Source organism: Podarcis vaucheri (assembly GCF_965113315.1).
Source record: "Podarcis vaucheri genome assembly, chromosome: 15".
Classification (NCBI taxonomy): Eukaryota; Metazoa; Chordata; class Lepidosauria; order Squamata; family Lacertidae; genus Podarcis; species Podarcis vaucheri.
This window is the reverse complement of record NC_138753.1, coordinates 42,442,155-42,454,236: the sequence shown is the minus strand read 5'-3', so window position 1 is coordinate 42,454,236 and position 12,082 is coordinate 42,442,155. Positions and strand designations below refer to the sequence as shown.

Here is a 12,082-nt window from a genome sequence, read left to right as displayed (position 1 = left end):
CATCTTCCAAAATAAATCATCGGAAGTCTTGGAACCTGCTTGGCTGCAGCAGAGAAGTCCAAGGTGACCGTTTCAGTTCCAAATTACTCAATTCTGTATGTAGAGTCATCTTTTTATTTGTTATGTTTTCACCCTGTGCTTCTTCAGGGAAGAATGGGCATTTGGTCCTAGCCTAGCACTCTCTAACCACTATACAACACTACTGCTAGGGAAAGGATGGTTTTCTCCAGCAGGCCCCTGCTAGTCATCTAGAAGGCCTCCGAGTCAAGGCACAGTTGCTTCAGTTGCTTTTAAGAAAGCTCTTCTCTGACCCAGTTCTGCCTCTCCCCTCCTGAGTCACCAACTCCCCAGCAGGACTGACCACGTGAAAAGCTTTCTCCTTCAGCAAGATGCTGGGAAAAGAAGCGACCAGCTTGCTGCATGCAGAAGTGGACTTCTCCCCCACCTGCTATGGCCATTGCTGACAGTTTTTTGCTTTCAATGTTATCTGGTTAGAACTCAGAGTGCTTTTGCTTCAGGACGGAGGCAGTGTGGTGAGGAGAGAAGAAATCCAGTGTTCTTTAAAAGGGACCAAGGCAGCCATTTGTCAAGTGACAGGGCAAAAGCACACCAAGTTACTGATTCCTCACAAACATCCCCAGCTACTAAAAAATTAATCAGCAGCAGATGGCACAACAGCAGTTCGTCACAGGAGAGCCAGGCTAGAGCAGCAAACAAAAGCATTTGGACTCGGCAGGACAAGTGGGGAGATCACTGCAAGCTCAGGAGGGGAGAGGCGTGTGTGCAGAGGGGCTTTTGGCCGGCTCCCGTGGAGAGGCATGGGAAGAGAGAGATGTGTCTGCTTTGACTGTCCTGCACCACAGTAGGTAACAAGCAGCCTGCCCTTGACAACCATGCAGCCAACAGGGAAAAGAAGACTTGGAAACAGTTCCAAAACATGCCATGGCTGGGTCAACTTCCTTGGTTCGCATGGGGACATGCAAGGTGTCTGCTTGCTCCCATTTATATAGCATAGGAGTGGCATCCACATTTTTACTCTTCAGGCTGTGTTTCTCAAACTTGAGACTTCAGCTGCTGGTTGGACTACAACTCTTGCCATTCCTAACCACTGGCCCTGCTAGCTAGAGATGATGGGAGTTGTAGTCCAACAACACTTGGGGACCAAAGTCTGAGAAACTTTGCTCCTAGGGGGTTTCTGGGTTGTGGTAAGATCTCACAAGAGCCCTGTGGAATCTTGCAGGAGCCCCACAAGATCTAGCAGAGGCCTCCAGAGGCCTTGAATGACCTTCCTGAGATGCCTTGCTTACTTGGTTCCCAGGAAGATTGTGTGAGGCCTCTGGGCAATATTGCAAGGTTCTTGCCAGAAGTCATAGCTATGTCACACCGGTAAGAAAGACTTAGATGGACAGTAAGAGGGGTGGTGGGTGGCACAAATGCAGGGTGGCACCTTCCCATTTTGCCTTAAGTGGCAAAGCAGGATGAACCACCCCTGGAAGAAGGCAGGCAGGTGGGGGCTGGCTGAGGGCAAACTGAGGTTGGTGGGCCCTGATGAACTAACCTGATGGACTGTAACTTCCTGACTTCCTGGGTAGAGTTCTAGGGCATGGGCAGGCCAAAAGCAGATTGGGATCTAGTGGTACGTATGAGGGCAATTTGAAGTCTCTCAGCAAAGTTTCATATTCCCTATAGTTTGACAGCAAGTGGAGTTGGCAACAAAGTGTTGCAGAGTCAAGTGCTCCCTGCTCAGAATTCCAGTTAATCAAGTCTACATATACACATAATTTTCCATCCAGAGAGATGAGAGCCAGTGTGGTGTAGTGATTAAGAGCGGTAGTCTCGTAATCTGGTGAACCGGGTTCGCTTCCCCGCTCCTCCACCTGCAGCTGCTGGGTGACCTTGGGCCAGTCACACTTCTGTGAAGTCTCTCAGCCCCACTCACCTCACAGAGTGTTTGTTGTGGGGGAGGAAGGGAAAGGAGAATGTTAGCCGCTTTGAGACTCCTTAAAGGGAGTGAAAGGCGGGGATATCAAATCCAAACTACTACTACTACTACTACTATTCTTCTTCTTCTTCTTCTTCTTCTTCTTCATCATCATCATCATCATCATCATCATCCCGCACCACACTCCAGTAGCCATGTCCACTGAATATGCTCAGTCTCTATTGGACAATTTGGGGGAGGTCTCTCCTTAGGTTTTTTCCTTAACGGGGTGCCAACTATAAGGGGTGAAAGGGGCTTCGGCCCCCTCAATATTTGTGGACAGGGAGCCCCCAAAGAGATTGGCCTCCTGCCTGCAAACACGCCCTCTGCGCTCCCCATTCCCCACCACCAACATGGAGGGTGATTTTTCCATGCTCTCCTCTCCAGCTCCTGCCACTGGCAGGAAGATCTCTGTGGGGGTGTCTGGTTTTCCCCTCCAAAAAAATTGCGCATGACGTGCATATGATGTTACACAATGCCAGGCCCCCTCAATGTGGGGGGCAAGTGGGCACCCCTGTTCCTTAAGAATTATTTCTGCATTTCTTCAAACCTCAAGGTCCCTGCCCAACCCCCGAATTTGCTAATACTTGTGCGAGACTGATGCTATCTTGATCACATAAACAATGGCCCTGGCAGCCTAAACATTACAAATGAACTGAACAGTTATAGCAAGTGAAAATTCTCAGCCACAGTGGGCTTTTTGCTAATTGCCCCTTTCTCAGCCACTCAGTGTTCCTCACCTGTAAAACAGGAGCATTCATTGGTTGATTTGAGAAGATTCAGTGGTTGATTTGAGAAGAGACATTTGCAATTCAGCTGGTCTTTTTCACAGGTTGCCATCCACATGTACTAGTCCCACCCCTCTGGCATCATGTGTCCAGGCCCTACTGTCCACATGTCAAGTGAGAGGTCAGGAAAGGAATACCAATATGTGTACTGTTGTACATGGGGAGGTGCTGCATGCGCTCAGGGCTCCTATGTGTTCAGCTACATGTGCCCTTTGCAAATGGCCAAATCACTGTGTGGACTTTGAGGCCACATGGCCAGCTGGCCACATGCATGCTCCAGATCCCACTCCAGGTCCTTGAATTTTCAGCTTTCATTCATGATAAAAAAAATAAGTCTCTAGTTCTCTTACTTGTCGAGATGTTCCAGGTTCTCTAGTTTTCTTACATTTTATTTTATTAATATTTAATACAATTAAATATTTTTAAGCTTTTTGATCTGGCTGTTCTAGAGAGAATCCTTCTACTACATCCACTCACTGTGAAATTTCTAGCTATGAGCCTGCCCTTGTAGACTTTCAAGGGTTATTTTATCCTGTTTGGTACATTAGCTTGGGAAACAAGGACCTGAAACCTGGTGCTCCCGAGTCCAGCAATCCACTTGTGATTGGGGGCTTGTTGCTGTCAAGGCCTTTTCATCCTTGCTCTACAACAGCGATAATCCTCAGATTCCTAAAAACCAAAACTTTCACATTCTTTAAAAAAAGAAAGCAACCCAAGTTTCTAGCCCTCATTTATGCTCCACAGCAATGAGGGCTGGAAAACCTCACGTCTTTATTTTTAAAGATCTAAAACTCTTTAAAATCCAAGCTTTTCACAAATATAGTAGATACAATGACAATTTCTGGACCTACCAAACCATTTGGAGATATTGGAAATGAAAAGTTGTGTTGAAAAATGAATGAAACATTAACAGAGATATAGTTATGCTCACTTTTGAATTATAAAGGGAGGGCTGTATGCCAAGACTTTTGATTTGGCTTGGGAAACTCAATTTTCTCACATATTTTATTTCAAAGTGTATTAAAGCTACAATCCTATGCACTCCTATCTGGGAGCAACCATCTCATAAGTATGCAGTAGACATACTTAGGCCTTTGCTATAAACCTGGAAATTTTGCTTGATAAATCAGAGGCAAACAGCATAAAATGCACACTAGGGTTATATTTGTTATGGCCTTGGCTTTTACAATAATAACTCTTACCAATGAAAATTAAGAGGGAGATAAAGCAAATGTGTGTTTGCATCACTGGACGAATGAAGGCTGCAGCAGAAACATCTTGTGCTGTGAAGAAAGTTTTGGAGAGTGTTCAAGGTTAAAAAATGTTGGCAAGGGGAGTTTATGTTCTCCATCCACAGATTCCCACTCCCCTTCTTCCAACTCATTTATAAAGCTGAAGAAGAAAGATACTATCCATTCTGAAAGCTGTTGTCACTGCTTTACAGAACTGGACAGCTCTCTGTAGTGGGATTTAGCAAGTGCCGTGGGGGCAAACTAGAAGAAGCAGTAGATATGTCACTCCTTCTTTTTAAAAAGAGAGATTCTGTTCAATACAAGAGATGTAGGAAGCTGCCTTTGGGTCAGATCGTTGGGTCCATCTACTTCAGCATTGCATACTCTACACTGACTGGCAGTAGTTATCCAAGGTTCCAGGCTGGGATGCCTCATTGAAAGCACATGACTCCCCAAAGACTCCTGGGAACTGTAGTTTACCCCTCACAGGCTTACCATTCCTAGCGCCCTTAAAAAACTACAATTCCCAGAGTTCTTTGGGGAAAGTCATGTGCTTTAAATGTATGGAATGGGTGTGACCAAAGACTAGAGAGAACATTTCTCCAGTCTTGAAACAGTCTGACCTAACTCACAGGAACATTGTGAGAAACTTATTCCTGTGAACTCTTTGGAGGAAGGACTGGAACAAACTGATAGGTTTTAAGAACCATATAGACAGGATACCTCATCACTATCTTGGTACCCATTCATTTCCCCCCATTTCCTTTACTTCATTTAAATCAAACAAACAGACAAATACTTAATGAACAAGAACTGACAGAATTGAGATCTCTCACTCACAGAGAGCACAGAGGGAGAGGGAGAGTTTAGAGTTTCTTTCAAAGTCTTCCATTGTTTTATAAATTCTTATAACAAAGTTAACCGTGCCATTTCTTCTAGTTTAGTTCTGTTCCATCGCATAAGAAAGGCTTCCCAAACTCAATTTTGCTAGTTTCATCACACCCAAGTACATTTCCTTAAAAGCCATTACCTTACACATCAACTCAGTGTGGACCTTTCTACAACGATCTCACACAAATGGCTTTTTGTTATTTTCCCCAAGATTTTTAAAGCAATAATCATCCCACGCCCTGACAGCAAATTCCCCCCCAAGTTCTACCAAGTTTTATTTCCAACAAAACTTTTCATGTCAGTTAATAAAATAACTTGTGCTGTCATTTTGTCTACCAACATCCATTCAGTATCCTTTTATATCTGCAGCCCTGACCTATGCAAATTAACTCAGAGGTAAGCCTTGCTAAGTTCAAAGGGACTTGCTTCCAAGTAAATATGGGTAAGATTGCAGCCTTGATCAGTAGTGCAATGGCTACTCAAAAATAAGTCTGATTGTTTTAAATGGAGCTTGTTGTTGATTCCACGTGCACTGGATTGCAGACTTAAAATAAAAAATTTAAAGCGCACACTGGTTGGAATGCTCCAGTTAATTTAAGGAGCATGTGGTTTTTAATACAGGAGTCATGTTAAAAGAGGCAAGCACCCTTGAAATTAGGTGGAATGCCTCTTCTCTGTAAATAAATACATACTGTTAAGTAATGGTGTCAAGTAGCAACTCCTGGATGCATCATCTAAATACAAAGGCTGTGTGCACACTATACCTGAGCTGGAAAAGGGATCTTTTTGTGGGGAGGGGGGCAGCTCAAAGAAAATGTGGAAAGGGCAGATGCCACATGTGAGGGATCATTAGGAAAGGGGCTGAATATAAATGTGCCAGCAGCACAGTGCTGAACCACAACGCCCTAAATTGTTGGAACAGCTGAAAGCTGGGAAGGAGGCTTGGCAGGGGGTTGGACTTGATGGCCCTTGTGGTCTCTTCCAACTCTATGATTCTATGATTCTATGATTCTATCACACCCACCCAGCACTTCCTACATCTGTCACCACAGCCAGGACTATGAGACACATCAGTAGCAGCCACCCAGGGAGGGCATCCTGGCCTGTGTGGGACTAACATCTAGCCTCTGCAACAGCCAGGAAACTCAGCTGCAGAAGGGCATTTGCTGGGATGCTGAAGAACAAAAGGAGTGAGGACTTACCTACATTGTTGCTCGGCTGCAGTGACTATTGCATCACCATTTATTTTAACTGTTATCTGATTATATACTATAAGCTGCCTCGAGAACTTTGGTTGGTAGGTGGGTATAAATAAATTTAGAGCACATGGCTTCCCCCAGAGAATCCTGGGAACTGTAGTTGGGAATTGTAGTTCTGTGAGGGGTATACTACAGTTCCCATGATTCTTTGGGGAAATCTGTGTACTTTAAATATATGGTGTGTATGCAGCCAAAGTAAGTGTCTTTTTTTCTTTAGAACTATGCAAATGTATGCGTGATTAGTCCATCACTGAAAAGTCATATGTTGAATAGATAGCCGTTTATTTTAATAAATTCTTAATAATTTTATATTTCTATAATTTTTGTAAAAATTGCCATTTTGCCCCCAAAGCACAGTTTGGCATACATATGACTGGTGAGATGAGCTCCATTGGAAGGGATGTTTAGGGAGGTGATTTGCTTATGTCTCTGGCAGAACTATGTCAAAATGCAACAATTTGGGGGGAATTGCATGAGACAAGTTTGTACAAATTGCAAAATTCGAGCTATATATTAAACTCTTAACTATCCTACTGGAATGGTGGAGACCTAGGCTGTTTCTGTAAGAAATTAACCCATAACCCCTTGACACTTAGATGTAATAGATGTGGGCTGATGAACTGATGGAAAGAGATTGGATACAAAGCATGTGAGATCTGCTGATTACACAACAAATCTGGACCATGCAAGAGAGAGATGAAAACTGGATCACTTCAGAAAAGACTGGTGGAAAGCAGACCACTGCATGGAAGACAGGTGGCCAGGTCAGGACTGTTGTGTGTGGGGGAAGAATAGGCCTGACCCTTTTCTTTTACGTATCATCTTCCCAGTGCAACTCATACTCCACCCCCTCTCATTTCTGTTGTCATTGGAAGGTGCTGATTAATGAAAATCTGACATCTTCAGGGACAAACAGATGCTGGAGGAAGAAGCAGTTTCTGGCAGGAAAAAGGCACAGAGAGGAAATTATTAACCCCTTCCTCCACACGTGCCACACTTTCAATCTGCGTGGGAGCTCTGCACAGTTGCTTTTTGCAGAATAATAATAATAATAATAAATAGTAATAATAATTCTGCATTAAACATGCTTTAGAGAAACCTCTGGAAGTAGCATGATGCATTGCCCCAAATGCTATCATTTCACAGAATTCCTGAAGCAATTCCAGATACGATTTTCACATTCTGTTGATCAAACCTCTTGACTGATTTATTTATTTTTTACTAAAATGCACCTCCCAAAATAATAATAATAACCAGGCACCATAAAGTTAGTTTTTTTTATTTTACTTTTTAAAAGTAGCAGATGAAAAGCATTATCCTTAACTCTCTCACAGGAGGAAGTGCTTCTACGACAGTTCCTAATTCAACTAACATTTATCGTCCAGAAACAAATCAAACAAATTTTCTTTTCCCCCTTCAAAATTATTTCCTTATTAATGAGCAAAATTCATGCCAACTTAAACAATTAATAAATCTCATACAATTAATAGACAAGGGCTGCAATTCTATAGCCAGCTACCTGGGAGTAAGGTCCGTTGAGTTCAGTGGGACTTACTTATTAATAGACTTGTATAGGGCTGTGCTATACGATTTATTTAAAAGTATTAAGTCATGGCCAACCATTCCCTTCACTGAGGCCCATGAGGCGGAGTGAAGGAGCCTGCCTCAGGTGGCAGAATCTTGCAGGAAGTGCCTCTGCAGGCATGCTGCCCACCCCTACTGCCGCCAGGTTTGTGCAGTGGCAATGGCTTCCAGTGAGAGCTCATGAGACCTCCACAAGTTCTTTCAAGAGATCCATGAGATCTCGCCATAAGCTGCAGCCATGTGACTGTGGTAAGACACTGAAACAGAACAGGCCACCCTTGCCCTCCACCTTGCAGAACAGAACTTTGCAATCATGTAATTTTGCTCACCAGTATGTCTGAAGGAAATGGAACTGTATCCTTTTAACTTATCACATACATACATACATACATACATACATACTGTACATGTAAAACACACACATACCTGCTTCCAACTCTTGTATTGTTTCAGAGGAGAAAGAAAAGTAATAGAGAAGTAATAGAGATGTTCCAGATCACATTGTGAACCATCAGTCTACTCACAACAACAAACAACAACAACAACAACAACTAATAATAATAATAATAATAATAATAATAATAATAATAATACATGACATTTGCTGTACTTAAGTAGCCCAACAACAGATGGGAACTTGAAGGTCATAGGGCACAGGGCAGGACTCTTACTTTCGCAGCATGCTTCACAGGTAGCTAACCTCTGCTTAACCTCTGCTTAAATTCCAGAACAGGTCCAATACATTGTTCTGCCTGAGGCGGAGGACAAGATGGCAGCCCCTTCCTATTTCATGCACAGAAGCCAACCGGACTAGCAGCTGAATCTAACTTCAGCACTAGTAACAGAAGACAGTGATGAGCATCATCCATTGCATCTGAGGCAGCAGATTAGTTTACACAGAGGCAGGTGACTGGCGGCGTGAGGTTTATGAGGAACAGCCAGGATGCTGCCACTGCTGCCCTCCAGCAACTGCCGCCTGATGTAGTTGCCTCACTTTGTCTAATGGCAGGGCTAGCTGCATTACATACCTTCAGAAAAGGAGAAGCCACCACCTCCTGAGGTAGTCTGTTTTATTGCCAAATAGCCCTTAACTCAACATGTAGCTGAATTCTGCTTCCTTGCAATTTCCAAACATTGTCCTCTGGAGCAACATGAGTACCGTATTTTTTGCACCATAACACTCACTTTTTTCCTCCTAAAAAGTAAGGGGAAATGTCTGTGCGTGTTATGGAGGGAATGCCTACGGGTGGCATGCCTACAGATTTTCCTCCTCTAAAAACTACGTGCGTGTTATGGTCGGGTGTGTGTTATAGAGCAAAAAATACGGTAATTTCAGGGAAATTGCAATAAATGCATTCATGTGGGTGATTGTCTGTGTTGTGTTGAGGGGTTCAGTCCACGACACACACATACACTTCTAACAGCTTCCACCTAGTGGTCATATTCAACTTAATGATCTATATTGATGCACAGAGTGTCTCTTTCAACCATATACAAGACCTCCAAAGCAATAGGCACCACCAGACACACACACACAAAAGCTTATCAAACTTCATGAGCTCATTCTCTTCCCAAAAAGTGACTGTTAATTTCACCACCAATATATCAGCCAACTTCAAACCCTGTTTGCTACCAATTTTTCATTAGAGGCCCCAAATTGCAATCAGGATACAAAAGGGAACACTTTTTGACTCTGGCTCAGAAAGAAACAACTCTTGAGACAAAGCAAATGTGGAAATGCAACGATCTGCAGAAAAGTTTATAGTAATTCCAATGCCAGGCATTTCAAACTTGGCTAATGCTTTTTCCACAAGAATGTGCCTGCAACATCATTATTTTATAAAGGAATGTTAATGAAGCAGCAAGAGGGACCTGAAATGCTATCTCTGTTCTACATATCCAGCAGGAGCCCATCCCTCACCAAACAGACAACATCAAGCATGCTGCCACACAATGAAGACTTAGCCAAGCTTAGATAAGCAAACAGAAGACATTATATTTTTTTAAGAACAGACATTCCATCAAAGAAGGCCAAGAAATTTTGAGTCTTCCCCCCCAAAAAAAAAAATAGTACAGCACTAACATCAACTGTTAAGCAGATACTTGCATCAAGATTCTCCACCTCATCCAGTTGCACATGATAAAAAAAACCTTGCTCTTTGTTTTTGTTGCTTTTTTAAAACTTAACTTTTATTTCCTACCTGTCGATGATCACAGGGTCTGAAGGAGTCTCATTGCGGTTTCCACAGCTTTTCTTTTCACAACAACGGCTGGAGATCGAAGGAAACAAACAAAAAAGGATGATAATTCACTAAGTATAACCAAGGGGCACTAAGTATAACCAGAGGCAGGTATCATTGGGCCCCACCTTCTGTTGGGGGCCCCACTGCCATGCTCCTGCCTCCCCTTGGTCCTTCTCCTCGTCTTCATCATACACTGCCCTGCCTTCTCCAAACATCTGAGCCCAGAGTGGGAAACTTTTCACAGCATGATGGTTACATTCCTTTTGGGACAACGTTCTGGGAGTCACATGCCAATGGCAGACAGGACCAAAAGCAAATGTGGGTGGAATAACAAATGCCAAATTTACCTCTGCACAGTAGGCTAGTTTCTACATTCCCTCACATGTCTTGCTTTGTCCTCCTTCCAGGCAAGCAAGAGACATTATCAGAGTTCAAAGACACATTCCAGTCAGGCAGAAGCAACCACTGTTTCTAGGTCATTGTGGGAAATAGCTGCCCACCGTCTCCAGTCCACACCAGAGCCCCTCTCAAACCCGGGGCCAGCCTCGCAATTGCACCTTCCCAACTTTTTAATAATGTCATGATAAATACACAACAGCCCAGGCCTTCAAGTAATTTTTAATGCCACTGAGTGGCTGGCTCATTTCCCGCTGGTAAAATATTATAACTTTATATGTCTGCTGAATGTGCAATAAAATTTTGATCCACTTTCAAGGATATAAATAGTTAGGTTGCATGTATATTTTTAGAGTCTCAGATGAAATCAAGCACAATGTAACTAAATCGCAGCCACAAAGTGGCGTGCAAGGTGTGCCCCACAGGGTAGCTTGCACAAGTGTAGCCCAGCAAGCTGGACACAACTGTGAAGCATGAATGGTGGCCTAACGGAAGCTTGAAGATCCTTTTTGTTTTCTGCCTGAAACTGCAAAAAACAGGATGGGAATATCAAGAACCTGGCACAGAAGATTTAAGAAGATTTGAGTGTTTTTGACTGGCTGGAATATATCACTGAATTCTGACAAAGCCTCTTGCTCATCTGGGCTTAAGACAGAGAAGAGAATGTGTGCGAACAAACCTACTGTAAAAAGGTAAAATTTATTTAGTTATTGCTATCTGCCACCTTTCCTCCAAGGAGCTCATAGTGGAGTGATATAGTTCTCTCCTCCCCATTTTATCCTCACAACAACTTTGTGAGATGGGTTAAGCTAAGAGTGAGTGACTGGCCTAAGGTCGTGGCTGAGTGGGGATTTGAACCCTGGTCTCCCAAATCCTAGTCTAATGCTCTAACCACTACACCACACTGGCTCTCATGAATTGAATTGCCCCAGCCACTGCTACCTTTGGCCCTGCTCATCCCTGGCCCCTCCAAGCTTCCCCAGAACAGAATGCAGCCCTCAGGCTGTAGGGAGTGCTGAAATACTGAATGATCTCAATTGATATGACAGCTTTCTGTGTTCCTGTGCTAGCATAAGGCATACTTTAATATTTTGGGGTCTGCAGTCAATAGGATCAGTTGGGGCTAGAAGCGGGTGAAGGTGTATGTAAGTTCCTGGTCTATGATCCTCTGCCCCTTGTGGTAGACCACATGATCAAGCAAAGCACACTAAGAGAATCCAGATGCAAAGTGAAAGGCATCTGCAATGGGAACTTTTCGAAGAAAGAAAGTTTGCTGGCATCAGTGCACCGTACTCAGAAGGAATATTCTGAAAAGCAAAAATGCCTCTCATTCCAATAAGCCTGAGAAAGGGTTACTGCAAGCTGAAACTCAGTGCTGGGGAAGTTTCACCAACTCTTTTCTTGAACAAGCAAAACAATTGGGGGTAGAGCAGGGCAGTAGGAGAGTCCTGCCACTGCTTCTCCACTCTAAATGGCTCCCCCACCACACACTGTAGGTTTCAATATGCATAGTGGTAAAGCAGTGGAGGCTAGTCCATTGGGGCAAGTGGGACACTGCCTTTCCAACTCAGGGTGTCCTCAGCCAGGCCCCACCACCTCATTCTTCACAACGAGTTTAGCGAGTAGCAATGTCCATCAGTTTCCTCTTTCTCCTCAATCTTGACATTGCCATTCTAGAACGCAGTAGGAAAGTGGGTGGGGACAAAAC

The 12,082-nt window shown here is 43.6% G+C and overlaps 1 protein-coding gene across 2 annotated transcripts in view; it reads right to left on the bottom strand.

Annotated features, from left to right (window-relative positions):
* EBF2 (EBF transcription factor 2) overlaps positions 1-12,082 on the bottom strand; it is a 263,272-nt gene that overhangs the window by 233,476 nt on the left and 17,714 nt on the right. For both annotated transcript variants that reach the window (XM_082200462.1, XM_082200461.1), the window contains exon 6: positions 9,937-10,005. In XM_082200462.1, the coding sequence (XP_082056588.1) occupies positions 9,937-10,005 (69 nt within the window). The remainder of the gene's footprint in view (positions 1-9,936; positions 10,006-12,082) is intronic.